Source organism: Miscanthus floridulus, chromosome 7 (genome assembly GCF_019320115.1).
Source record: "Miscanthus floridulus cultivar M001 chromosome 7, ASM1932011v1, whole genome shotgun sequence".
Lineage (NCBI taxonomy): Eukaryota > Viridiplantae > Streptophyta > Magnoliopsida > Poales > Poaceae > Miscanthus > Miscanthus floridulus.
In genome coordinates, this window is record NC_089586.1 from 26,033,781 (window position 1) to 26,061,749 (window position 27,969).

Sequence of the window (27,969 nt, forward strand, 5' to 3'; positions counted from 1 at the left end):
TCGCCTTTATGCATCAGGGATTCTTGCTTGACCCAGAGGATTAGGCATCCATTGCTGATGCCCTTCTTTAGACGACGCAGCAAATCCAATCGCGAATCGACACGTACTGGGGTCAGCTTGGCATTTCCGACCATTTTGCACAGTAAAAGTAAACAGACTTGTGTTTTCGTAATACTCTTTGACTGGGCGTTGTTCGTATTTGAAAATAGCAGTCCGTGTTCATATGACAGATATAATATGATTTTGACGTGTTTTGTTTTAGGATCATTTTGAGGGTGGTTGGGTGGGGTGGGACTGACTTTTCTCAGACCCGCTGGCCAGATTTGGTCCAAAACTGTAGCCGGCCAACAGGAAGACACTACGGCTAAGCTCTGTGGGCTAGAGTTGGGCCGAGTTTGTTTAGATTATTACTGAACATATGAATAGACTTCCACTAATCAGAACATTTTGAGTAACGAACAACGTTTGAGTAATAAAAACAGAATAAATATCCTAGTATTAACAAACGTTTGAGTAAACTTCAACGACAAAAAAAGGAAAACAAAGCCCACGATTTTGTTTAGATTAAGAGAAGGTCCACATATTAGTGAAAGATTAAGTGTTCCTATGTTCCTTAAAAATGGTAAATAAATATCCTACTACGTATTCATTAATCAACGCTTTAGTAACTTTCAATAAGCAAAAAGTTGCAGCTACGCTGGTTTGTAACACAAATAATCAGAACATTTTAAAAACAACTCAAGCCATCCTCCAGATTTTTCTTTGGGAAAAAATATATTTTTAAATTATTCTGCTCTGTGATAGTATTTTGTAAGCTTCAAGATTCGCGCTTCCATAAAAAAAAACTCCATTACGCGCTATCTTTGAGCCTTTGACAGTCAAGGACTTAAGGTCAGCCATGGTTTTTTTTTTTTCTTGCCCCTTACTTTGAAGTGCAATTGTGATTTTGCATTCGTTTTTTTAACTTTGTGATTTTGCCCTTCACTGCGAGCAAGTCAACGTGATTTTGTCCCTGGTCTGTGTGAATTTGCCCCTGCTTTGACCGTTGACTAGGGGCAAAATCGTATTGACTTGCTCATAATGAAGGACAAAATCACAAAGTTAGAAAAGTTAGGGCAAAATCATAATTGCACTTCAAAGTAGGGGCAAGAACGCAAGAGCCTCCAGCCATCCCCTAGTATGGTCCCGTTCGCTGGTCTGAAACTTGGCTGAAATTGGCTGAAAAATACTGTTCCGACTGAATTGTTGTGAGAGAAAAACACCGTTTCGACTGAAAAAAAGCCGAATAAACCGAATATGAGGTAAGCCGAATAGAACCTATATATCATCACTTGACTGTTGATGATCTCTCCCCTTGTGCTGTGAATCTTTCTATGCACCACTCTTCGATTAAAGTATTCACTTGCGTAAGTTTTCTCGCTGGCCGCCGGTTCGCTGCGTCTCCTCGTCGAAGCACGATGAACGCTGGTATGCTATGGTTGATTGCCCAGGTAGTTTGCAGGGCAAGTACATGTATTGCTGGTCAGATCAGAATATGTCCCGTTCGCTTGTCTTATGAATCGTACTATTTCAACGAACGAACAGTATTTTTCTCTCACGATAAATCAGTAAATAGTACTTTTAGCCATGGCTTTTCAGCAGCGTACATCTGAAACCCAGTATTTTATTTGCAAATATATACTATATATTATGTCTACTTCATTTTCTTAAGCGGGAGGAACGTGGGGGCACGTGCTGCCTGCACTGTTTTGGGCTTTGTTTTGTTTTTTTAATAATATACCGTGTAGAAAGAGTTATGACTCCAACTTTTTTTACAAGGGGCATAAAATTAGATTTAGACCAAAACCATTCCAGACTTTTAGTAAAATACGATAAGTTTTAAATTATGGTCCAGTCCTAAACATAAAGTTGTCTATAGGAAGATAAAATATGCGTAGCCGTCGACTCCACAGTGGCCTGGATGGAGTTGATGTTTTTTAAATAAACACATAAAAAATAATATCAAAAGCTGTTTCTTTAGTTGAAACTTATTGTTTATATATATAAATTACCAGCTTAAAAGGAAGCAATATCATCACTTGGACGTCAAAAAAATCAGACAAGTGAATTTATAAATGCATTTTTTGTTTACTCCATTGGCCACTCAACTTAAAAGGAAGCAATATCATCACTTGCACGATTACTCAGACCCGTCAGAGGTCACTGTCGTCCCATCTATTTTCTTAATCCAATCAGTAGCTCTCTTAGCAATTACACAAAATACTTAAACAGCATAACGACAACCGGAAAAGCACGGTCTGCATTGGTTAGCTACATGATGCAATCAGATATGAAAAGAAAAAGGGCAACTGTTTCCTTTTCTTTCTTTCTTTTTTAAAAAAATGGGGACTATCAGCCTGGCAAAAGACAAATACATGCATGGCCTTTATGTCACTGTCAAGCCAAGCCATGCAAGAGGCGTGACATGCACAAACCGCCCAATGCCCTCCCTCCGTCCACGCCACGCACGATAGCAACCTCCGTTCCACGCCGCACCATGCGCGAGCGCGTGCCAGTCGACACATACTCCACGCTAGGCCTCCCCGCATTAGAGGTTCGGTTGCCGTTACCGGTGGCGGATCCAGAACGGGGCTACGTCTCGGGCTAAGCTGCTGATTCATATTCAAAACAGTCTGATTTTGCTTTCTAGGCCTCATTTTATCTAATTAAGATCATAGTTTTTTAGGCTAAACACCACATATGTTAAATGGACTACATGGACTCGCCCCGGGCTGCAGCCCGGGCAGCCGGGGCCTGGATCCGCCCCTGGCCGTTACGTAGTTTATAAGCTGGCTGATACTGTTTTGTTGTAAGAAAAAGAATATTATACGATTGTTCGAACCATGAGACCGCGACTGGACTCTTTAAGGGTCTGTTTGGAACGCAGGAATAAAAACAGCCAGGAATAGGAAAAAACGTAGAAATTGGGTGAGTGTGTAGTGGTAAAACAGAGGAAAGAAAAAACGTAGAAAATAACTAGAAGGGGTGTTTGGAACGCAGGAATCCATAACACAGAAAAAACGTAGGAAGTAACATTATTTTTTTTTTCTCTTCTCTTGCTGTCTCGGTCTTCGTGAATCCATTGGTTTGGACTGGATGTTTTGTTTCCCGTGAAATGAATGGAGTAGGAAACTTTCCTTTATTTTACTGTTGAAGTTTATTCCAAACAGTATTTCTGGAACCCTTACCAAAAAAAATAGGATTCCTATAAATTTTCTTTGAAATTCCTATATCCAAACGAGGCCTAAGCGTCTCCCACCAAAAGTCTAGTCGCCAGCGGCGTGGTTCCTGTGCGGGTGGGCCGGCGGGCCCCGTCTCCCTCGCCGGCTTACTTTCTCGTCTCGTCTTCTCTCTCCCGGCGCCCGCGCCCGCCGAAACACTTTCGAAAGGAAACCGATCCGTCACCCAAACCTCGCCCCCGCCGCGACCTGCGCGTTTAAAGCGCAGCAGCGGCAAAAGGAAAAGAGGAAGCGAGGATCCGGGAGCGTGAAGCACGAAAAAAGCAGGGGAACGAGCGAGGAAGCAACGCGGAAACGGGAAAGCGAGCGAGACAAGCGCCCGATTTGGACCCCCGCCCGCTTCGTTTCCTCCGCCGCACGCCTTCTCCGGTTCTCCCCCACTACACCACCTTCCCTCCCGTCCCCTCGCCTTCCCGCCACGGCGACCCGCTGCGTCGCCGGAGCGCTGTAGCTGTCACCGCGCGCGCGTGCCCGCCCGCCCCGAGGTGGCTGCCGTACCGCCCGCTCGCCGCGCGCGGGCGCTCCCGCTCGTCGCGCGCGGGCGCTCCCGCTCGTTAGTGGGGTTCTCGGAATTCGAGGTTTGCTGACTGATGTGCTTGCGCGGAATGTGGCTGCAGATCGGGGAGGGGTGCGGTGTCATCTCTCCTGAGCAAGCGGCGCAGCGATGGCCGGGGGGCAGGCGCTCGAGGCGTCGCCCGGGCGGTACCAGCGTCGCCGCGACGAGATCGACGACGACGACTGCGCCGACGTGCTCGGCATCGACGTGCGTGGTCCCGACGCCGACCCGTTCGACATCCCCGCCAAGCGCGCCCCCGTCGAGCGGCTGCGGCGCTGGAGGGTGAGTACCTGACCCCCAGTCCCGGCCACTATTTTGAATTCGCTGTGCTGTGCCCTCTACCTTCTGCTACGCTGACTTGAGTGCCTGCTTTGTTGTAGCCGCTTTCTGTAATTCTGGGTAATGTGGTTTAGTTTTGTCCGCATTACTAAATATAAGTGTTGGTCTGATGCGGAATTTTGGCTATTATTAGAATTAGATTATAATTATTAATGTATGTGTTGATGTCTGATTTAGCGAAGCATACATTGAGGTATTTAGTTTAGGACATTATTGTTAGTACCACTGAATGTTGTAAACCTTGACTGCTCATTCCAATTCACTTCATCACCCAACCCAAATCTTATTTTGTGATTACCCAAAAGAAAATTTAGTGAGATGAACTAGCACTGGTAAGTCTAAAATTTGGCTTTCTTTGGGTATTGCCGGATGCCACACTGTTGCTTTTGTTTCCTAATGAGATACTTAAAATTCACAGCCCTCATAGCATCCCAATGCCTCCTTAGCCCTTTGGTCCAAGTGCATGTGTTGTGAACTAATAGCAAGGATTATTAAGTCATAATTTGGTGACACCCTTTTTATCTGTATATTGGATTAGTCTATTGGGTGGACTTGATACCTGAAGTAAATACAGCATTGCTTCTGGTTAATACTAAGATAAAGAGTAAAATGCACCACGGTCCTTAACTTTTCCCAAATTCTCATCTAGTTCCATAGACTCAGGCTCTGGGTCCTTAATTTTCTTTTTGATACATAAAGAGTTTATGGACCTAAGTGGGAATCTAGAAAAAGTTTAAGAACCCCAGTGCATTTCACTCAGATAAAAATCGAAAGTTTTAGAATGGATACAATCTGGGGCAGAGCAACCATAGGAGATGACACAACAAAACTATCTCACATATCTTTAGATTGAATACAATAAGAAACTGTAGGAGTTGACAGTTTACACAACAAAATCCACCTATGACCATTCACCATCTCTAATACGTCCTCCATTGAAAGAAAAATGCAATTTACTGTACTAGTTTCTAAAACAAATGATTGAATTGCCTTGAAGAGCTGAAATAACTCCAGGGTTAGCTAGTTGATTTCATTTGTTAACATTGGCATTAGCATTCTTTCTCAAGAAATGGAGCTTTCTCTGTGGATGAAGCATATGGTATTTATGGTGTTCATCCATGAAGAAAATTGCTGTAATGTCCTTGGCCTGAATTCTAGTGCTTCAAATCCACCATGTTGCCACATAATTCAACCAATGTGAATGTGGTACTGTGGCTGACTAACAGTAAATCACTCTCCATTCCTTTTGTTTGATGTTAATGACTTTCACGCTCTCCAAGATATGACATTGACAGCTACTGTAATGACTACTCCCTCCATCTCAAATTATAAGTCATTCCAAGAATCTTAGAGAGTCAAAGTAGGCCTGGTGCAAGCGGTAGAGTCTTACCGCCTGTGACCGGAAGGTTCCGGGTTCGAGTCGCGGTCTCCTCGCATTGCACAGGCGAGGGTAAGGCTTGCCACTAACACCCTTCCCCAGACCCCGCACAGCGCGGGAGCTCTCTGCACTGGGTACGCCCTTTTTTTATGTTATAGCGATATCATTTGCTTTGGGCATATGGCCAATTTAGATTGATTGTGAAATAGCTGGACCGCCCAGATTCTAATAACAAAGAACACATTGAAACACCCTTGTCTTTAAGAGAAGAGGGTGTACCTTCTTATTTTTAACAAACAACAATTGAGGGAAACAAAAATCTTAACTAGTTCATGCATGGTTTCCTGTGCTTCGGACATGCTTGTTCTGAAATTTCCAATAATTACTTCAACTATTGCTGCTGCACATGCAGTCTTAACTGTTTTTATCTGTTCACTAATTTTTACACTTTCTTATTGTGTTTTTTTTTTCCTTTGGCAGCAAGCTGCACTTGTCCTCAATGCTTCTCGACGATTCAGATACACGCTTGACCTAAAAAAGGAGGAGGAGAAGGAACAGATAAGGAGGAAGATAAGGGCCCATGCCCAAGTCATACGGGTATTCATTCTATCTTATGTTCCTTTAATGCATTTTTATACAATGCTGCACCTTTTTCGTTTGATGGATTTGAGTTCGAATGCAATCAGGCCGCTTTACTATTCAAAGAGGCTGGGGAAAAGCAGAATCATGACACAGAGTTACCAGGTAACTGTTTGGGATAATAGATGCCTTTTAGTTTTAGGTTTCACGGAGAGTACAAGTGTCAATATCTTAGTTGTAATTATCGGTGACATTTGTCCACATGATCAACATCTTTGTCAAGGATTGGTTGCTACTAAGTTGAGGACCTAACGGCATATTTATCTATAGTTGTGCAAAAATGGCAATACTACTTTTGTAATACTTCATTAGTGTTCTTTTTATGCAGAAATTCTCCCGCGGGGGGTTGGAATTGGAGAGGAGCAGCTGACAGTGATGACTAGGGATCATAATTATTCTGCTCTGCAAGAATATGGAGGGGCATGTATCATTATCTTTGAAAGTAAATTTGAGTCTCCAACTTGTGGACAGCCAATTAAGGCATGCCTGTCTTCTTTGAAAATTAGGTCAAAGGGCTCGCAAATTTACTGAAAACCAACCTAGAGAAGGGAATTCATGGCGATGAGGCAGATTTGGCATGCAGGGCAAATGCTTTTGGGCCTAACAGATATCCTCGCAAGAAAGGAAGGAGCTTTTGGGCAAGCTTCCTTACCCGATTTAACTGTGATTACTCTATTAAAGCTATTGCTTTAACAGTTAACATTTTTTTTTCTTTTGGTGGGGGTGGTTCTATTTCTACAGGTTTTTCTTTGGGAGGCCTGCCAGGACATGACGCTAGTTATCCTTATCATAGCTGCAGTAATTTCTCTAGTACTGGGCATTGCAACTGAGGTCAATTCCTTTAGTCTATCATATGTTTTTCATGTTCCTTTTATGCTATCGTTTGTTGATCATTTGCTATTGATGCTTATCTGCTTATGATTTGAAGTCTGTTATATAAGCTTTCAGAAACAATGTTTTTGTTGATCACTTTACCTATACAGTTATGCTTTTAAACATATGTTTTGTTTATTAGTTCTAACTACAAGGGTTTCACCAGGGTATCAAAGAAGGCTGGTATGATGGCACTAGTATTGCATTTGCGGTTTTTCTTGTGATAGTCGTTACTGGTATGATGCTTGTTTTTTACCCTCTAATCTCTATATTCATTAATGCTCTAAGCAACATAATACAATAGGATGATGCAAATCATGGGTTCACTTATTCTTGAATTTTCTGAGTAAACGCTGTAATTTTGGGAGATAGAATCCAGATTCGTTATTATCCTTACGTTCAGTAATATGTTTGTAGTGTGCAGGATTGAATCCTTACTGATATGCTTCCAGGTTCTGTATAGTTTTTTTTAGTGCTTGTTTTTCGCCTTTGCTAAACGATTTTCTATTGAGAATAAAAGTTCCACCCCTAACTATTTTCTTCTCTTATTGTGGTAGCTGTTAGTGACTACAATCAATCACTGCAGTTCCAACACCTCAATGAGGAGAAGCAAAACATACAAGTGGAGGTTTGTGAAAGGAAACTACCATACAAGTTTGGGTCAATAGATTGTAGCACTCTAATTTAATTTCATCATTCTGTGTTGTTCAGGTTATTAGGGGTGGTAGACGGATTCAAGTATCAATATTTGATATTGTAGTTGGTGATATTGTGGCTTTAAAAATCGGTGATCAGGTAAGGAAGCAAATATGTCTTGCTTTGATTTATGGCTAATGTTTGTGTTCCTGACATTATAATCGTATCGAAATGGCATTTTTAGGTCCCAGCTGATGGTGTTGTAACCAGCGGTCATTCTCTTGCCATTGATGAGTCCAGTATGACTGGGGAAAGCAAGATTGTAGGCCACATTTTACAGTTTACACTCTACCTAGAATCAGTTTCCCAATGGTTAGCAGACACACTAAACAATGCTTCTTCTGTTAGGTTATGAAGGATCAGAAGTCACCCTTTTTAATGGCTGGATGCAAAGTTGCTGATGGTTTTGGTACCATGTTGGTGAGTGATTGTATTTTGCCTCCTTACTCCTTGCTTATTTTTCTATTTTGTTCTGAAAACTAAATGTTCTTGAAGAAAAAGTGGCTAGGCTCAATTTGTATTGTTTAAGTGTATGTTTACCCACTCCCGAGAATATTTCCAGTGGCTCACTTGTGTTAAGAACTAACACCCTTGACTATTATACCTTAACAACTTACAATTACAAAGGGGTATCCCTTTTTTTTTGAACGGGAAATACAGCAGGGGAAGCCCCACTGTAGGATTTTATTAAATAAATCAGGAACCTGTACAAAAGGTAGAGAAATAACAACAAACCAACCAGCCGGAGGGCTTAGGTAGCCACGGCGTGAAGGGAACCGCAGGCCAAAAACCAGGGAGGCCTAAGAGAGGAGATCTAAACAGAGGAAAAAAGCTACACGTTTATCATCTCTCATTCTAAAAGCCTGAAGTTTGGCCTCTTCACAGAAGAGGTTTTTCCAAGAAGAGAAAGAAGGCCGGCCTCTGTCAAAGGGGTATCCTATATCTGTAGTCACCTGGAAATTTGACAATAGACTCTGTCATTCAGGATTTCTGCATCTCTTGTTCCCCTGATACATCAACAATACCAACTATGTAATATTGTAGTCGCTGTGTGCGGACACGCAGAGGCGGGAAGTTCTCTTCCATTTTCAAAAAAAAAAAAAAAATTCTGTAGTCACCAAGTTCCTAGGTCGATTGGGTCGAGGAACATTTTTTTTCTTGAACAACGTAGGAGAGCCGCTTGTCATTTTATTAAGAAAGGAAATCTTACAAATGTGAGGGCTAGAACAAACCTTCCCAACACACCCTACTTACACTAATCCATAGCTAAAATGAAATTTGCGCCACTGCAAAAATAAAAAGCCTGATCATGACCTGCTTGGTCAGGATAAGCTCCTGAGGAGCAGAAGCACCGGCCAAACACCACAAATGTCATTCCTCTACCATTTGAAGAACCTGGACATTCGGACGAGTTCAAAATCAGCAGCTGTTGAGGAACATGGAACACTATTTAAGATAGGTTTTGCCAAGGCTAAGACAAAATTGTTCCCCTGTTCCCCGGATGATGAATGTGGCATTGTACCTGTACCACGTTCTTGGTGACACTGGGTATCCCATTTATTTACACCCCCCTCCTCCCTTTACAGGACTCCCACATTACTAGGTCACTGCTGTTTATTTACACCCCCCTCCTCCCTTTATACCCCCCCCCCCCCCCCCCCTCCTCCCCTGGGTATCCCATTTCCCTTCCTCTAGCATTCCAATTCCTACCTTAACTTGCTATATGGCTCGGCAGCAGCTCCCTTGCTGATTCATCACTTTAGCTCTGCTTCCCCTGCTTGGCCATCTGCATTTAGTCCTCCTTCGGTATTTCTCCTAGCGCCTTTCTTGCACCCTGCAATCACGTTTGCCAAATTGCCGATGATTTAATGACCTACTTTTTTGCTTACTCATGCAGTCCAATTCTAACTGATTAGGCCCTAATAGACCACTAGACCTCATTGCTGGTGTGGACAAAATAGCCTTCCATTGGATTCATGGTGCATAATCGCCAACGAAATCCATAGTAGGGTGCTCATGCTTAAAGGTTAAAACATTGGTTTCATTGTTTTAGACGCCCTTCCAGTCCCAGGCCCATCAGATTCCACAACCAGACAAAGCCTTAGGCTTAACTCTGCCCAAAATACTAGTCTTGATAGGTGAGGGTTGCCCCCTGAGAGTGTCGTAGATTGGGTATTATGTGTGGGATAGATCGTATTGAGCCTCTCAGGCAGTATATATAAAGTACAGAGACTTCTGACTTGGGGAGCAAGTTCCCTCGCCTGTATACATATGTCAATATCGGATTACAATCCTAACTACCAAATATATAACACCCCTGACTTATATGTTGTGATCCGCCACCATCAACTTCCGATGTAAAACTAAACCTAGCAAAATACACCCATTCCATATCTGTTGTTCATTGGTGTGTATATGGACTTTTAATTATTGCTGTAGATTGTACAAAGGATTACACTTTCAGCTAGAGTAATTAATAGTGCGAGTTAGTTCGTGACACCCTTAAGAAATGTCCTTATTAACAGGCTTTGCGATAAGGCATGGATGTTTTGTGTATATGAACGTTTCCAGTTCTTTGCAGGTAACGGCAGTTGGCCTTAACACCGAATGGGGTTTATTAATGGCCAGTATTTCAGAAGATAACAACGAAGAAACTCCTCTGCAGGTTTCACCCTTTTATCTTTCACTGATGATTTGATCAGGAATTGTGCATTGTGCTATGATACTCTGAAGCCTTGCTTACATTTTATGGTGTACTTCATGGGTTTATCTTTTCTCTTTAAGGTGCGGTTGAATGGAGTAGCAACATTCATAGGTATCGTAGGGCTTTCTGTTGCTGCTATCGTCCTCGTAGTCCTCTTTGCAAGGTAATAACAATATCTGTAAGTCTTGATGATTAAAATTCGAATAGCTCAGGTAACCCTACAGTTGAAGGGCAGGCTGTCACGCTGATTCACAACACTATTTTTTTGTCCTTTTAGTATTCTGGAACTGCTAAAGCACTACAAAGCATATTGCAGACACCACTGACAATATAATGTTCCATATCTATTAGAAATGACCTATGACTCATTATGAACTGATCTATATGTGAGAGCGAGACAAACAGCATCAGACTTATTATTTCCCTTTTCGTGTTCTCCCCATAGTTTTATCCTATAGGGCTCAAAATGACGACATACTGCAGATCTTTTTTTTTCTGCTGTAAATCCGCTGTATATATGTCAAATTAGAATTTTTTTTCTCTTTGCTTCCAGATATTTTACAGGACATACTACAAATTCAGATGGTTCTGTTCAGTTTGTTAAGAGGCACACGAGTGCGAAATCTGCAATATTTGGTTCAATAAAGATGCTAACTGTTGCGGTATGTAGTGGCTGTTTTTAGTACATTGTAGATTTTTTTTTTTATTAAATCTTATACTGCTGAATCATCTAGGTAACTATTGTTGTTGTCGCTGTACCTGAGGGCTTACCGCTGGCTGTCACACTAACGTGAGCTAATATATTCTGGCGTTTTCTTTAATATTCTATTTTATTTTAATTTCTCAATGTCCTTTTCCCATTTCATCAGTCTGGCTTATTCCATGCAAAAAATGATGGCCGACAAAGCACTGGTACATATTTCTCCAGATTAGTTTATGATGTATTCTTCCAGTTATCACATGTTGCTAAGCATGTCAATTCAGGTGCGGAGGCTTTCTGCCTGTGAAACAATGGGTTCAGCTACAACTATTTGTAGTGACAAGACTGGTACATTAACATTGAACCTGGTTAGTTGTTTTTGTTTTGAAATGGGCCTTGTACTTATTCTTTATTAGTTGATACTATGTACTCTCTCTGTTTTAAATTATAAGATGTTTTGGCTTTTCTAGATACATGTCTTTTACTATGTATCTAGACAAAGTGTATGTCTAAATGCATAGCAAAAACAATGTATCTAGAAAGCCAAAACATCTTATAATTTCGAACAGAGGGAGTAGTAAATTGCCTCTGGTTTTGTGATTATTTGACCCTGGGAATTTTTGTTGTTCAAGATGACTGTTGTGCAATCGATTGTCGGTGAAGTAAAGCTGCAAACTGCTGGTAATGTTGATAAACTGGCACCTACTGTAGTCTCACTTCTACTTGAAGGAATTGCACAGAATACCTCAGGCAGTGTGTTTGAGGCACAGGTAATGTTATGTTCTCATCACACAACTACAAAGGTGAACTTAGATAGTTCTTTATGAAATAATTTTGTAAGACAGTTGCAGCTACTTTGTATTCATCTTTTAATTTGGGCTGTTGATTTTGTGGCACTGTCGCACGAACACTACACACAAACTTTTTTTTTTCAATGGGTGTGTCTGGGGGTGTAGGGGGATGGATTTCTTTGTCCTCATTTAGTTTTTCTCCAGCGTGTTTGAGAAAAAAAATCTAAATGAATAGTTCCTAGATCAATGGCCAGTTAATTGGGTTTCTATCTATTTATTTGGGAAAGTTTTAATTTTACAGGCGAGCATGTAGTTTTTTCGTTGGTGTGTGTCTGGTTGTTTGGTGTATGGGTTACAAACCTTTTTCTTCTTAATATAATGATATGCAGCTCTCCTGCGTGTTCGCCAAAAAAAAAAATCTATTTATTTGGGAAGTAAGAGATATGTGGCTTAGTAAAGTGGAGATAGGCTACGTAGGACTTGGGAGTCAGTTCATGTCCGTAAAAGAGAGATCCTTTTATCCATTTTAAGGAAATGACTGGTGATACGGCAAAAGGCTTTGCCCACCAAATTGGTTTAATCAAAATCTCTAATCAACAAAGATGCCTGGCAACTTGAGGGGACCATCCTTGGTGGGTGCCGGAACTTAAGTTTTTAAAATTTTCAGTTTGATTACTGTTGAAACTGATGAAATGGTTATTCTGGATGTATTTTGTGATTTTGTCTTATAAGTTTGGCATATCTAAATTCTTAGCTACTTGGTCTCTGTGTATGTCAATATCTTTACTGCTTCTGTTATCATTGATGCTACTTAGAGTGGTCTATTCTTCTGATATAAAATATCATATTTGCGTATTTGTATCCCCTCTATAATGTCCTAAATTGTGGCTTATCAGGATGGTAGCGTCGAGGTAACTGGTTCACCAACAGAAAAGGCTATCCTATCTTGGGGTCTTGATGTAAGTTTATTAGCTATTAAAAATTACTTCTATTTCTGGTGACATTGTTAAAATTTAATTTCATTTCTGATAACTACATTTTTTCCTTACCCTGCTGGTACCTCATAGCTTCGTATGAAATTTGCGGAGGAGAGATCACGATCTTCTATAATTCATGTCTCTCCCTTCAACTCTGAAAAAAAGCGCGCTGGAGTTGCAGTGGTTGCGGTAATTCCATCTGCATTTTCTTTTTCACTTTGTCTTTATTGTTTGTTTGAGCTCTGTTTTACTATTACATTATTCCTGCTTTTTGGTGTCCTGAAATGATTGATGCCAGCTTTCTGTGTGGATGAATTATTTTGAGACTTTGTTAAATACTCCCTCCGTCCACGAAAGAATGCAATTCTCACTTTTCGAGGAGTCAAACAGTTTGAACTTTGACTAAATTTGTATAAAAAAAGCACTAACATTCATGATATAAAATAAGTATCATTAGATTGGTTATAGAATATATTTTCATAATAAATTTACTTGGAGATATAAATGCTAATACTATTTACTATAAAGTTAGTCAAACATTAGCTACTTTGACCGGCACGCTTCCCACAATTGCATTCTTTTGTGGACAGAGGTAGTACAAGGCTACATAATACATATAACTTAAAACGATAACATATTCTGAAATTTACTCTCTTTTTTTTGTAGCTCTGTTTCTGTATGTTGATTGAGTTCCAAATATTACTTTAGGATAAAATGTTGCATCTTATATATTGAGATTGCTTGTCTCTTCTCAACCATCCTTTGTCATTTATCCGTGCTTAATAATATGACACTGTTGAAGTATTCTTGATACAAATGTACTCATTGTTTTCATATTGAAGATCTAGTACCCAAATGTACTGTTGTTCAAATTTGAAATCTGTTGACCCAAAGCATTCCGGAGGCACTTAATTCCGAACGTGCTGTTGTTCAAATTTGAAATCTGTTGACCCAAAGCATTCCGGAGGCACTTAATTCCAGTGAAGGGAGCAGTAATCTTGTTCATGTGCCATTTTCAGAGAGATTCGAATGTTCATGTACACTGGAAAGGAGCTGCTGAAATTGTTCTTTCCTTGTGCACAAGTTGGCTCGATGTGGATGGCTCAACACATGAAATGACACCTGATAAGGTAGAAACACTGGTCCCTACAGGCTTACCCACTTGCCCCCTCCATTCCTAAATAGATTTCATTCTAGGATCCTGTACAAGAACAACCAAGGCACACATATAGAAGACTATAGCTTCACGCCGAGCCTTCGTCAGGTTAATAGTTCTTGGGATGGTCTTTAAGCTATTCCTGTTCCAAGTCATAAAAATATGTCGTTTGGGACAAGATTTTAGTCGAACCTTAAACAAACTAATCCCCTGTCAAACATGTCGTAGGACAATATTTAGTTAAACCTTAAAAAACACAAACATCAATAGCTTAGAAATTGTTTAGTTTGAAAACATGCAAGATGCAAATTATATTATGTGTAGAATTTTATTGAAAAATATTTGCAAAATCTTATAAATTTGAAGGATTTTAAGAATATATTCTAGTAGAAACTATTGGTCAAATATATGCCTCGAAGGCTGCAATCTTAAACGTGATAAGTATTTTTGCGGGACATGTAAGGAAAACATGGTAAAAAATCATCTTGGGAACGACCCTGGAAAGCTATAACCCTATAATTGCAGATTTGAGAATAGAAGATGTATTTTGACACTTCTCATTTCCACATCGATCTTTCAGGCTAATCAACTCAACAAACTTATAGAAGATATGGCTGAGCAAAGTCTTCGATGTATTGCTTTTGCTTATCGAAATCTTGATCTTAAGGATGTTCCAAGTGAGGAGCAAAGAATCAACTGGCAATTGCCAGATAATGAATTGACTCTTATTGGAATCATAGGGATGAAGGTATATGCTCATGAACTTGCAAGTGTTGAATTATGTTGCTTGTTCTAGCTCTTGTAGCCCTTGCTTGTTGCTGAGTTTCCCCTGTTTATTTGCAGGATCCTTGTCGCCCTGAAGTAAGAGATGCTGTTGAACTGTGCAAAAAGGCTGGTGTTGAGGTGTGCATTTGTGTTGCATTCATGCCTAAGCAAATGTTTGAGGATTGTTCGAAATAAGACAAGCCATATCTGTCTCAGAAAAAAGTGTGCTGAGGTTTCTTGCATAGTATTTCATTATTAAATATTATTCATCATATAATACCCATGTTAGAAAACCAGCTTTCATAAGGTTTTTTCATGAATTTGTATTCTTTTACTGGTTAGCTCAGTATGATGTTTGATAATTTTATTTTTCTGTTTTGAGATGCAATTCAAAATGGTAAAGTGAATGAATCTTCTAACATGGGTACTTGGTAAAGTGGATCTCCTACCATGGGTATTTTTCTATTATCTCTAGATACAAAAGCTGTTTATTTGTATTTAGTGGTTGTGAAAGCACATGAATGTTGGCCATGTTAACTTTTTCTAAAATTTTGTCTGCATTACTGAAGTGTGAAGTCATCACGAATCTAGCCTGGCTTCTGTGGTTTCTAAATTCCTTCTAAATAAATAGGTACGAATGGTAACTGGAGATAATCTGAAGACAGCTAAAGCAATAGCACTTGAGTGTGGAATACTCGATGACTCAGAGGCATCTGCACAAGCTATAATAGAGGGAAGAGTTTTCCGTGCTTATAATGATACTGAAAGGGAGAATGTTGCCGGCAAGATTTCTGTAAGTCTAACTCATTTGTGTTTGAAAGTCCCTCCGTTCCAAATTATAGGTCGTTATGGCTTTTCTAGTAGACATAGCGTATATCTAGGTGCATAACAAGAGCTATGTGCCTATAAAAGTCAAAACGACCTATAATTTGGGACGGAGCCACGGAGGTAGTACTATGCAACATAATTTAGTTTGGGTTGATTTGAGTCAAGGATATTTGAGTGTGGTGTGGTGTTTGTGTCATTGCTAAGCTTGGTTCTTGTGATTGCTACTGTTCCTCTAGTATGACTGCTAATGTCCCTTTTCTTAACTTCTGATATCCTATGTTCTGTCATTCTGTTACAATATCTCATGCACTATTGTAATTGCTAGATAAAAAATATGAAAATTTGAAACAACTGAATCTGTGTTCCACAAACCTAGATACAAAATGTTCACCGTTTTCAGTTTCATTTAGCTTGCTAGCTGGTTTTGTCGAGTCAGTTTTTGACTCTTTATTTCATCATGTAAATGGACAGGTGTTCTGTGTTTAGTCCTTGGATTACACTTTATATTGTTCATTATGTGCTCTTGCTATTGACTGTTCTACTGGGACTAAGATCTATCAACAATACATTGCAGGTGATGGCACGATCTTCTCCTAATGACAAACTTCTCCTAGTAAAAGCTCTTAAGAAAATAGGCCATGTTGTAGCCGTTACTGGTGATGGAACAAATGATGCTCCTGCATTGCATGAGGTACATTCAATTTGGGAGTTCATATTATAAATGAATACAAGAATTCGCCATGCATGTGATTATATGATGCACTATTTGGTAATGCGGTACTACTAACATGGTGAGGTTTCTTTCTTCTCCTTCTCAATCTTATCATTACTCCCATTTATCAGGCAGACATTGGTCTTTCTATGGGCATACAAGGAACAGAAGTAGCTAAAGAGAGCTCAGACATAATTATTCTGGATGACAATTTTTTATCTGTTGTGAAGGTTTGGCATATTTTTAGAATCTAACGATCTTGATAATATGCACCTAATACAGCGTTTTCTTATATGTTCTTCATTTGTTTTATATTATAGGTGGTTCGCTGGGGTCGCTCTGTTTATGCAAATATCCAAAAGTTTATTCAGTTCCAGCTTACCGTAAATGTTGCAGCTCTTGTCATCAATGTTGTTGCTGCTGTTTCCTCAGGAAATGTTCCTCTAAATGCTGTTCAGGTTTGTATAAACATCTGTAGTATGTTTTTTAAACAATTACTGCTATAGCTATACTAAATAAGATATTTAGTGTGGTTATATTGATATTTTAAGTTTTTAACTGCAACCGATTTCTGAATACCAAGAGATAACTTACTCTTGCTGCACCCTGATTTCTTTTTTTTTTCTCGAACAGCGCAGGAGAACTGTGCATCATTTCATTAAGGTAGAAAAATGTTACACGGGTTTAAGAGACCCAACTCACACACCCCACACCCTGGACACCAAGTTACAGACTCGCCACAATAACAGCAGAAACGACCAAATGCCTCCGAGCTTTAAGCTCCAGCAGGCCATGACCTGAGAACAAGCTCCTGGAGTTTAGAGGCTCCAGCCGACTAGCCGAGCACCAGAGACCTCCCTCCGAGCTAACAGCCCTAATGACCTCCTGAACGCTTAGCCTCTTGTTGTCAAAGACACAAGAGTTGCGATGCTTCCAGATCTCCCATGCCACCAAAATTATCAAGGAGTTGAGGCCTTTATGCGCTTTTTTGGGGACAGCTGCAATTGATCTCTTCCACCACCCCGAGAAACGAGTCACAGTAGGTTGTGGTGCCAACTGCAGCAGCCCTAACTGTTGCAAAATCAGGGTCCAAACTTGTCGAGCGAAGACACAGCCCATCTTGCAGTTTCCTGAATTATTATAAATGGTTGCAATGTTGCATGCTGCAATATGTGGTTGTTAGCATTATACACTTGGTCTTGTCTTGTTGCTCTCCATTTTGTGCTACTAACCTGAACCAAATCCTGCTATTATTTTATTATTCTTTTACTAGGTGAATCAAGTGCTTTATGTGTAAACAGGAATTAGTTGCAGACATGTAATCCAAAGCTAAGCTATTAAAGATATATGCACAAATGTGATGTAGTAACTATTAGGAATAACATCTTTTCTTTTTGAGTAATGTGTTTTTTTTTCTCGAACACACAGTAGAGTTGTGTATATTGATATTATATAGAGAGAAAGAAAGGGGATAGAAATCCCATACAATGCAACCTCTATGCCTCACCTATGAGACAAGAGAAGGTCGCAAGGAACTGGCCTTTCTAGACACTCTAGCATCTCTCCACGTCCACGACCCAAAAAAATGAAAAATAGATCCTGAAGTTTTCGAGCACCAGCAAAGCACCATGGACTCACTTCCTCTTTGAAGGAATGATGTGCCCTTGCTAGGGAAGGAATCACAACGTCAAAACCTCTATTCCTTTGAAGCCACAAGGTCCATGCTCCTAGGATCACCATACTGTTAAAACCTTTTCTTTGGGTATTCACGACTTTTTTGTTTGCTTGTCTCCACCATTCAGTGAAGCTCTTCTCGTTCCTTCTAGGTACAGTGCACTCAAGCCCAAGAGGGGCTAGTAAATTATACCGAAATTGCCTAGCAAAAACACAATTAGTGAGGATATGCTGCACTGTCTCCTCTTGAAGTCTTGGTCATAAATAATACATTGCTCGGGATAGGGAGTTGTCTTTAACCGTTCTGCAGTCCAGCACTTATCTCTAATCGCCGTCCATAAAAATATCTTGTATCTCGGAGGACCAAAACCGTTGCCAAGGCTCAAAGGTTATTGAACCAAAAAAATAGGTTCTGTAAATGGATTTAGAAGTAAACACTCCACTCCCCTCATACAACAACAACATAGCCTTTCAGTCCCAAGCAAGTTGGGATAGGCTAGAGTTCAAACCCACCAAGAGCTCCAAGTCACGGTTCAGGCACTTCAATAGCTGCTTTTCAAGTACTCTTATTCAAACATAGATCTCTAGGTATATTACAAGCTTTCAAATATCTTTTTATTGTCTCTCCCCATGTCAATTTCGGTCTTCCTCTACCTCTCCTCATATTATTAGCTTGTCTTAGGACTCTACAATGCGCTGGTGTCTCTGGAGGTCTCCTTTGGACATGGCCAAACCACCTCAACCGATGTTGAACAAGCTTTTCTTCAATTGGTGCTACCTCTAGGCGATCATGTATATCATCGTTCTGAACTCGGTCCATTTTTGTGTGACCGCAAATCCATCGCAACATACGTATTTCTGCAACACTCAGTTGTTGAACATGTCGAATCTTTGTAGGCCAACATTCTGCTCCATACAACATAGCCGGTCTAATCGCCGTTCTATAGAACTTGCCTTTTAGCTTTTGTGGTACCCTCTTGTCACAGAGAATGCCAGAAGCTTGTCGCCACTTATCCACCTTGCTTTGATTTTATGGCTAACGTCTGCATCAATATCTCTATCCCTCTGTAGCATCGATCCCAGATACCAAAAGATATCCTTCTTAGACACTACTTGACCTTCCAAACTCACATCTCTCTTCTCCTGTACAACTCCGCCAAAGTCGCATCTCATGTATTCGATTTTAGTTTTGCTCAATCTAAAACCTTTAGACTCAAGGATCTGCCGTTATAACTCTAGTTTTCTATTTACTCCCGCCTGTCTTTCGTCCACTAATACTACATCATCAGCGAACAACATACACCAAGGGATATCCCCTTGTATGTTCCTGGTAATCTCATCCATTACCAAGGCAAAGAGCTACGGGCTTAAGGCTGACCCTTGATGAAGTCCAATTTTAATCGGAAAGTAATCTGTGTTACCATCGTTTGTTCGAACACTAGTCACAACATTGTTGTACATGTCCTTGATGAGGGTCACATACTTTGATGGGACTTTATGTACATGTCCTTGATGAGGGTCACATACTTTGATGGGACTTTATGTTTGTCCAAAGACCACCACATAACATTTTTTGGTATCTTGTCATAAGCCTTCTTCAAGTCGATGAAAACCAAGTGGAGGTCCTTCTTCTGCTCTCTAAACCGCTCCATAACCTGTCTTATTAAGAAGATTGCTTCTGTGGTTGACCTTCCGGGTATGAAACCAAATTGGTTTGTTGATATCTGCGTCGTTCTTCGCAGGCGCTGCTCGATGACTCTCTTCCATAACTTCATAGTGTGGCTCATCAATTTAATTCCCTGATAATTAGTACAACTTTGGATTTCTCCCTTGTTCTTGTATATTGGTACCAATATGCTTCTTCTCCACTCCTCAGGCATCTTGTTTGATCGAAAGATATTGTTGAACATCTTGGTTAGCCATACTATAGCTATATCCCTGAGACATTTCCACACCTTGATTGGGATACCATCAGGGCCCATCGCTTTGCCTCCTTTCATCCTTTTCAAGGCTTCTCTGACCTCCGATTCTTGAATCCTCCGCACAAAGCGATGGGCCCGCCCCTTGAATGGTGGTGTTCTCGTTCTCACTCCCTCTTATCCTTTATGCACTTGACTTGGTTGAAGTCCCTTGTCTTCCTATCGTGAGCACTAACCATCCTATAAATGTCCTTCTCTCCTTCGTACTCAAATGTCGGTAAAGTCCTCATAGGCCCGCCCCTTTGTCTCACTCATCGCTCGTTTTGCAGTCTTCTTTGTCACTTTGTACTTCTCTATGTTGTTTGCACACCTGTCATGATACAAGCGCTTATAACACTCCATATTTTCTTTAATAGCCTTTTGCACATCTTCATTCCACCACCAAGTGTCTTTCGAGTCGTATCCGCTCCCTTTGGTCACTCCAAGCACCTCAGAAGCAACCTTCCGAATGCATGTTGCCATCTTCTCCCACATGCTGTTTGCATCGTCTTCATCATTCCAAAGGCCCTCTTCAATGATCTTTTTCTTAAAGACCTTTGATGCCTCCCCTTCAAATTTCCACCACTTCGTTCTAGCAACCCTAGCTTGTTTGTTTCCATGAGCTTGCATCAGAAAGCGGAAGTCAGCCATCACCAACTTGTGTTGAGTGACCACACATTCTCTAGGTATCACCTTACAGTCCACGCATGTTCGTTTATCCCTCCTTGTAAGGACAAAGTCGATTTGACTAGAGTACTGGCCGCTACTAAAGGTCATTAAATGGGACTGTCTCTTACGGAAAAAAGTGTTAGCTATCATCAGATCAAAAGCTATGGCGAAGTCTAAGACTTTCTCTCCCTCCTGATTCCTACTACCATATCCGAAACCCCCATGAACCGCCTCGAAACCTGCACTTGATGTACCTACATGGCCATTAAGATCACCTCCTATAAAGAGCTTCTCGCTACTAGGGACAGTTCTAACCAAGCGATCTAAGTCTTCTCAGAAAAGCTGTTTAGCACTCTCATCATAACCTACTTGGGGGGTATACGCACTAATTACGTTTAAGACCATATCACTAATGACAAGTTTAACTAAGATGATCCTATCCCCTTGTCTTCTCACCTCCACCACACCATCCTTGAGGCTCTTATCAATCAAAACTCCTACTCCATTTTTATTTGAAATTGTCCCTGTGTACCAGAGCTTGAAGCCGGTATTGTCCACCTCCTTCGCCTTCTGTCCCTTCCATTTAGTCTCTTGGACGCATAAGATATTTATACGCCTCATAATCGTTGTGTCCACTAACTCTCTTAACTTACCTGTAAGGTACCCTACATTCTAGCTACCTAAACGGATCCTAGTTGGCTCGACTAGCTTCCTTATCTTTCGCACCCGCCGAGGTAGGTGTGAAGACCCTTGCTCATTTTGCACCACACCCGGGCGCCGATGTGGCGCGCCAATAAGGATGCGACGATCCGATCCTTGCTCACTTGACACCGTGTCTAGATCGCGACACGGCGCGTCACGGGGGTGACGACCCGGCCCTTGCTCATTTAACACCATATCTGGGTTCCGACATGGCGCGTCGCTAAGAGGGTTACGCCCCAACGTGATTCTTTTAGGTTTCATCTCCATTAAAGTGGCTAAGTTTTTACATTGGCTCGCTGCGCCTAACACAACCCTCCTCCTTTACCAGGGCTTGGGACCTGCTAGGATGGGATACCAAAGGCGCCCCACCATAGGCGGAGTTACTCCACTCCCCTCATGTCTCCAAAAAATGTAGATCATCTTTGTGTGTTAGAGTGAACTCCTTAGTAATGCATTATAAAGCCCATGGCTTAGAAATAAATGTCAATGTGAAAATAATATTGCCAACTTGCCATGGACCAAACCAAGTTGTTAATGAACAAAGTGTAGTTAAAGTATTAAGCTTTTATTTTAAAATTGGACACCAACAAATATTAGCTTCCTTTTGTTTCTTATGCAGCTTCTCTGGGTTAATCTCATCATGGACACACTTGGTGCTCTTGCTTTGGCTACTGAACCACCAACTGATCAACTTATGAGGCGGCCACCTGTTGGACGCAGGTTAGAAGTCTTTTCCTTTTGAATCATTATGGGTGTGATTGGTTTCCTCCACTAGGCTTAGCCTGCATTAGGCCTTATGCAGCATAACCCAATCCACCATAAATAAATGCAATATGTTGGTGTTTGGTTGTCCTCTGCACTTTCGGTTGGTTACATCATGTTGCGTTGCATGTGGTCACCCCAATGTTCTAGTATAGGTGGGGAGGTGAGAATCTATTTTTGTGGACCTCATCAGCTTGTGCAAGGCGCATGCATTGGCTTATATGACCAGTTCTAGCGTACTAGCTAATGCAGCATTGGGCTTATTATGAATACTATGCAAACCTGCATAAGGGCCTTTGCAGTCAACCAAACATGGATAAGCTGCACTGCACAATCCTGGATGTAAACTAATGCAGGCAACCAAACAAACAGATCTAACACAAAATCTGCATCTGCACTTTATTCTTCTGCAAATATCATATTTTTTTCAGTTAGCAGTTAGTCGTTTATGTTTCAAAATTTTCAATAATCAACCTACAATAACATGGTGACAATATTGCTGCAAAAGCACTCTCCACAATCTGGTTTTCTAGCATACCACTCTTCAAAGCCAGTTTGCTATTTTAGCACTCCTTAATTACTTCCTTGTTTTTCCCCCATCATAGCATCGTGAACAGAATTGAATACCAATGGCTCAGGTTTGGACGTGGCGCCTCTCACCATTATTTCCTCCATCTCCACAGTTATTCCCAGTTCCTTGTCCACCTCCCTCTGCCTTCAACCTTCCATCTACCTACCCTCTGTTCACCAGTTCACCACACATATCGTAGGCTCCTCCGAACTCATTGCCTCTGGCTTCATACCAAGCTTATGCTGGCTTCATGTGCTGAAAGAGACTGAGGCCCAGGGAGAGTATCAGGGAGGGCATGTTCGTTGAGGCGCATCTTCATTATTGGGGTCCCCTAGCGGTGAGCTCAATCGTTCATGCAAACCTGTCTACCGCTTGTTGCCATGGGCAGCAATGCGTCCTGTGGCTCCATGGTCTGTGTTAGTCATGTGCTGCGTTCATGGACATGTTGCACCATGACCACATCCACCAGGAGTGTCCCACGTTGAGGCCCAACACCATGTACACATCCACAAGAGAGAGGGCGAGGGAGGGAGGGCTCCGCCATGGCAAATGAGGAGGGGAGGAAGACGACCGGCTTCATGGAGTGCTAGCAAAGATAAAAACTTGGAACTATGGAGTGCTAGAATACCAACCTGGGTTTGTAGAGGTGGTATGCTAGCAAACCTGTTCATGGATAGTGCATAGTGTTATAGAGGCAATTTTGCCTAATATAATGGTTAGTTGCAAAGCTCTCTTCTCCTAATAAAGGTTGTTAAATACTCCTGCTTCACTCAGTTTGTAAGGCGTCTGCACATGTCAAGATTAGTCCCTACTTTATTTGGTTCTACATTAGGTGAAGTTACCCAGAATGGTGCTGATTGATTCATATATCAAAGAAAATCATTGACCTGTGAAAGCTTGTACCAAGCTGTAAAAATGATTAATACTCCATATTATTACAATTAATTATTCTCTCTGGTGAAGGGCGGGCCTGGTGCAAGCGGTAGAGTCTTACCGCCTGTGACCGGAAGGTCCCGGGTTCGAGTCGCAGTCTACTCGCATTGCATAGGTGAGGGTAAGGCTTGCCACTGACACCCTTCCCCAGACCCCGCACAGAGCGGGAACTCTCTGCACTGGGTATGCCTTTTTTTTAATTATTCTCTCTGGTCACAAACATAGACGTCTTGGATAATATTCAATCAAGTCAATTTTGTGAAACTTCCATAAGAGCATCTCCAGCAGTCTCCCAATCCCACCCCTCATCCCCATAAAACTGTCATATTGGGGGAGATAGCTCACTTTTTCTTCTCCAGCAGCCCCGCAATAGCCATTAGCCCTCCCTTTTTTTGGTGGCCACCAGTATCTTGCCCATCTCCCCTCAAATGAAGGGGGAGTTGCATCTCCCTCAATAGACAGGCCCCACAGTAACTACCACTTTTTCCACCTCTCTACTCGCACCGGAGCTCGCTGTGCGCCATGGCTGCAACATGGTTCGATGGCGGGGGTGAGACCGCGAGAGCTGGCGAGCGGCGGTGGCCTCAATCCCAGGGTGGGGGTTGCATGGTCGCTGTGCGGGGTGGCGGCGCTGGATCTGAGCGTGCGATGGGCAGAGAGTAGAAAGAAGAATCTGACAGCTAGGTCCCACGTATTGGGGGCATTATTGGTGATCTGCTGTAGCATCTCTCCCAATAAATCTGAAAAACAATGTTGGGCTACCCCAATAGCGTTCAGATGCTCTTCTCATAAAATTATTGGGGGGAGTATTGGGGAACTGCTGGAGATGCTCTTCTCATAAAATTATTAAAGTTTACACATATTTCAGTAGAAAATAGCATTCAGAGATATCGAAGATTCTCTGTCCAAAACGCCAAAGTATTTTAAAGTTTTAACTGGAGGGAGTATTATATGTGATGTGAAAGAAGCTAGTTGCTGAAGTTCAGTTTTGGAGGTCCTGCCAGCTGCCTTATCAAATGCCTCCTTTTTTCATGAAGTAGAGACTAGAGAGTAGAATGTAGTGGTTATTTTATGTTTATTTATGTTAGTTGTGTTTGTACACCCTTCCCACCTAGGTTCTGTTACGAATAAAGAGAGACTCAACTGGATGATAATATTGAGGCCCAATAGGGACTATATATAGAGTATATGGGAGACACAAGAGGGAAACCCTAGACTAGATGATTACAGTAATACCCTTGACTATTATACCTTAACACAAGTCATCTTTGGCTCAAATTTGGGTGACTATTTCTTCTTATTTACAATGCCACCTAGTTACTCCTAGGTTGGTCGGGTTTTTCTAATGATGTGTTTATTGTTAGTACTTATTTTTATTTGTCATTTTTATTTTTTATTACCTGTTACTGGTTCATCAGGGTCTGTGTAACCTTTTACTGAGCATCACCATTTAGCTTGACACATCTTTCTTAAGGTTATGTTGTGCCTGCATTGAAAATGTAATTTCCTGGTGAAGGAATCACCCAAGAAATAGCATATTCTTTATATTATTTGCATTTCAGATTAATTTAAAACTAAAGGATTCATTGTATTTTTTTTCATAATTTTTTGTTGTATATGCTTAAATGGCTAACATTCTTGTGCATTTGATGCAGAGAACCTCTTGTGCCTAATATCATGTGGAGAAACTTGTTTATTCAGGTATTGAGGTCCTGCCAGATGTTGCCTAACTGTAAACTGTGACTGGACTACCTTTTGATAAATATTGATGTTTATATGTAACCACAGGCTGTCTTTCAAGTTGCTGTTCTTCTGACTCTCAACTTTAAGGGTCGGGATCTTTTGCATTTGACTCATGACACACTAGATCACTCCAGTAAAGTGAAAAATACACTTATATTCAACACATTTGTCTTGTGTCAGGTAACAATTGTTTGGACAACTGATTTCTCTTTTATTCTTAGATTTTCTTCATTCGAAGCAAGGGATATAATATGTTAGTAACCACTAGCATATGCGTAAACCATTCTGGGAATTGACGAACCTCGAATCCTTGATTTCACATTTCCCAATAGGTGTTTAATGAGGTCAATTCTCGTAAACCAGAAGAACTGAACATCTTTGCCGGAGTTTCAAGAAATCATCTTTTCTTGGCAGTAGTGAGCATAACTGTCGTGATGCAGGTATGAAGGGGTTTTAGATAGTTTTAGCAATAAATTTAGGATTTTAAGTACATAACACTTGCTGGCATGCCTTTTTTATGTCAGGTGATAATTATTGAGTTCCTCGGGAAATTTACATCGACAGTGAGACTCAACTGGAAGCTTTGGCTTGTTTCTGTAGTTATTGCTTTTCTAAGGTAAGATACTTTTTCCACTTTAATAACCTTAAGTTTTTTTTTTGTAAGGATCAGCTATGCTTTCTAAAATAATTTGATGGAGAGATCTAATAGCCTCATGAACTTTTGGGCAACATCCATCCGACAAGGCGACCACCAGATATAAAAGATCAGACATCCTATTCCTGAACTTGTACCACCAGTTACATTTTAATTTTGAACCCAGTGTTGCTGGTGGTTTTTGCTTATGTTGGCAGGTGATGTCCCTATTGTGTATTATTATGATGGGAACAATTTGTAGCTATAACCTCGTGTCAGATTCGTTTTAAAAAAAGTTCATGTCAGGGAGGAGGATTGGGGCAAACCTCAGCATCCTGGTCTCTTCCCTTCCTCCTCTGGAGTCCACTACATCCTTCTCTTTCCTCTTTTCATACAACAGCATTGCTGTCCTGATCCACAGCCGCAACCTCCGGTCATCTAGCTCGGCATTGGCGGCTTCTGGCATTTTAGTTTCATATAATTTTCTATGATTTAAAACAGATGAGATTTAATTTCTGATAGGTGCCCTAGAGGATTGACTGTAGCTTGCTTGTAATTAACTATTGCCTGGCCATGCAGTTGGCCCTTGGCTTTTGTTGGAAAATTCATTCCAGTTCCGAGGACTCAATTGAAGGATCTCATCTTAAGGTGTTGGCCTAAAAGTAAGGATCTCACCTACTCTTTTTTTGTTAGATATTGGGACTGTAGTGCATCTGCATCAGCTGCAGTTTGCTTCTTATGTTGCTTATTTATTGGAACGGCCATTATTTTATACTTAATAAATATGTAACCTTCGGGCCTCTTAATGTGCAGGTGGTGAGAGTGCAGCACAACAGACTCAGGATGACAGAATAGCATTATCACGGGCGTGAAGCTGTTCTTGGGCAACTTTTCGAAATTATCAGATGCTGAAATAGTGTTGGTGCACATAGGGTGCTGATTTCTTCTAACCATGCTACCTTGCTCCCTGGCTATGAATTCTATGGCTGTAGTCAGCAATCGGTACATCCTCGCTGACTCGTGATCTAGAATTTGAAGTCACTGTATGTAAACAAAATATGTTTACTGTAGCCTAACGAAGTTCAGGACCTCCAGTGGTTCATTGCACAAGTTGTGCAATCGGTCTCAGAATCCTTTGGTAAAGTCACTATAAACAGTTTTTCTTGTCGGCAGGAGTGGAGTGTAGCTCTTTTTCCCTAATATCATTTTCCTTTTAGATGCAATCTAGAACATTGTCAAACACTCTACTGGTCACTGTTGGGTGTAAAGTCCGATATCTGATTGCTACTGGGATGCGGTCGAAGGATTTGAAATTTGTAATATGAATTGTCTGATTTTGTTAGAGTTGCCTTTGGTTTGCCATAATAGTTGTATTTCAAAAAATTGACTGGCCATATGTATTGCGATTGTTAAGCCGTTTTTATTGGCAGTTTTTGGTACATTTTTTTGCATGATACTATGATTAGCAGTAAGCACAAGGTACGGCCATCCATATTCCCAAGAGGCTATGTTTTCACTTTGGCGCCGGAAATTAAACATAGCTAGTGACTAGTGTAGAACTCCAGTGGAATTATGATTTGTTTTTAATTTCCCATTGCATTGATCCTGACTGCCTCCTCAATCTTGATCTCACCTCTATGCGTGCTGTTGTTCGACTTGATCATGATCGTGAAGTGCCTGAGCAGCTGCTGGTGCGCAATCATAGTGGGCCTGCTTCTATTGCCAGGGTGCACACTATCCGCACCTGGCTTGACGCCAATCCAATGCCTGAGTTTTCGCACTGCACTTTTGGCCCTGTTCCTGCTCTGCACACCCCTCCAATCTACCAACATGTTAGTAACCCACCTACGCAGATGCCTGCCAATCCACAAAATCTTGTTGCCACCATCCTTGAGTGGGAGATTCCAAGTGATACCCCTAACCTTCGTCCT

The 27,969-nt window shown here is 41.2% G+C and overlaps 1 protein-coding gene across 2 annotated transcripts; it reads left to right on the forward strand.

The window, feature by feature from the left end:
- Nucleotides 1–3,334: 3,334 nt before the first annotated feature.
- On the forward strand, nucleotides 3,335–27,429 carry LOC136466745 (calcium-transporting ATPase 5, plasma membrane-type-like). 2 transcript variants are annotated; one of them, XM_066465249.1, is made up of 35 exons: nucleotides 3,339–3,763; nucleotides 3,896–4,116; nucleotides 6,032–6,148; nucleotides 6,238–6,295; nucleotides 6,519–6,610; nucleotides 6,697–6,828; nucleotides 6,932–7,021; nucleotides 7,230–7,299; nucleotides 7,621–7,691; nucleotides 7,775–7,858; nucleotides 7,944–8,021; nucleotides 8,108–8,179; nucleotides 10,341–10,424; nucleotides 10,544–10,626; nucleotides 11,017–11,125; nucleotides 11,198–11,253; nucleotides 11,333–11,375; nucleotides 11,448–11,531; nucleotides 11,796–11,933; nucleotides 12,851–12,913; nucleotides 13,022–13,120; nucleotides 13,951–14,061; nucleotides 14,668–14,835; nucleotides 14,931–14,990; nucleotides 15,484–15,645; nucleotides 16,255–16,371; nucleotides 16,524–16,622; nucleotides 16,713–16,850; nucleotides 22,015–22,115; nucleotides 25,317–25,362; nucleotides 25,450–25,584; nucleotides 25,737–25,844; nucleotides 25,929–26,020; nucleotides 26,618–26,700; nucleotides 26,852–27,429. In XM_066465249.1, the coding sequence occupies exons 2-35, from the start codon at nucleotides 3,943–3,945 to the stop codon at nucleotides 26,908–26,910; spliced, it is 3,276 nt and encodes a 1,091-aa protein (XP_066321346.1). In that variant the 5' UTR covers nucleotides 3,339–3,763; nucleotides 3,896–3,942; the 3' UTR covers nucleotides 26,911–27,429. The 2 variants fall into 2 exon arrangements, with proteins under 2 accessions (XP_066321347.1, XP_066321346.1); XM_066465250.1 differs by lacking the exons at nucleotides 22,015–22,115; nucleotides 25,737–25,844; nucleotides 25,929–26,020; nucleotides 26,618–26,700; nucleotides 26,852–27,429 and having other exon boundaries at nucleotides 3,335–3,763.
- Nucleotides 27,430–27,969: the final 540 nt, after the last annotated feature.

Bases quoted from the DNA above. Each gene is read 5' to 3' on its own strand.
- LOC136466745 (XM_066465249.1), top strand. From the start codon at position 3,943: ATGGCCGGGGGGCAGGCGCTCGAGGCGTCGCCCGGGCGGTACCAGCGT. The intron at 10,425-10,543 runs GTTTCACCCTTT...TTTCTCTTTAAG, and splicing joins ACGAAGAAACTCCTCTGCAG to GTGCGGTTGAATGGAGTAGC. The intron at 13,121-13,950 runs GTAATTCCATCT...TGCCATTTTCAG, and splicing joins CTGGAGTTGCAGTGGTTGCG to AGAGATTCGAATGTTCATGT.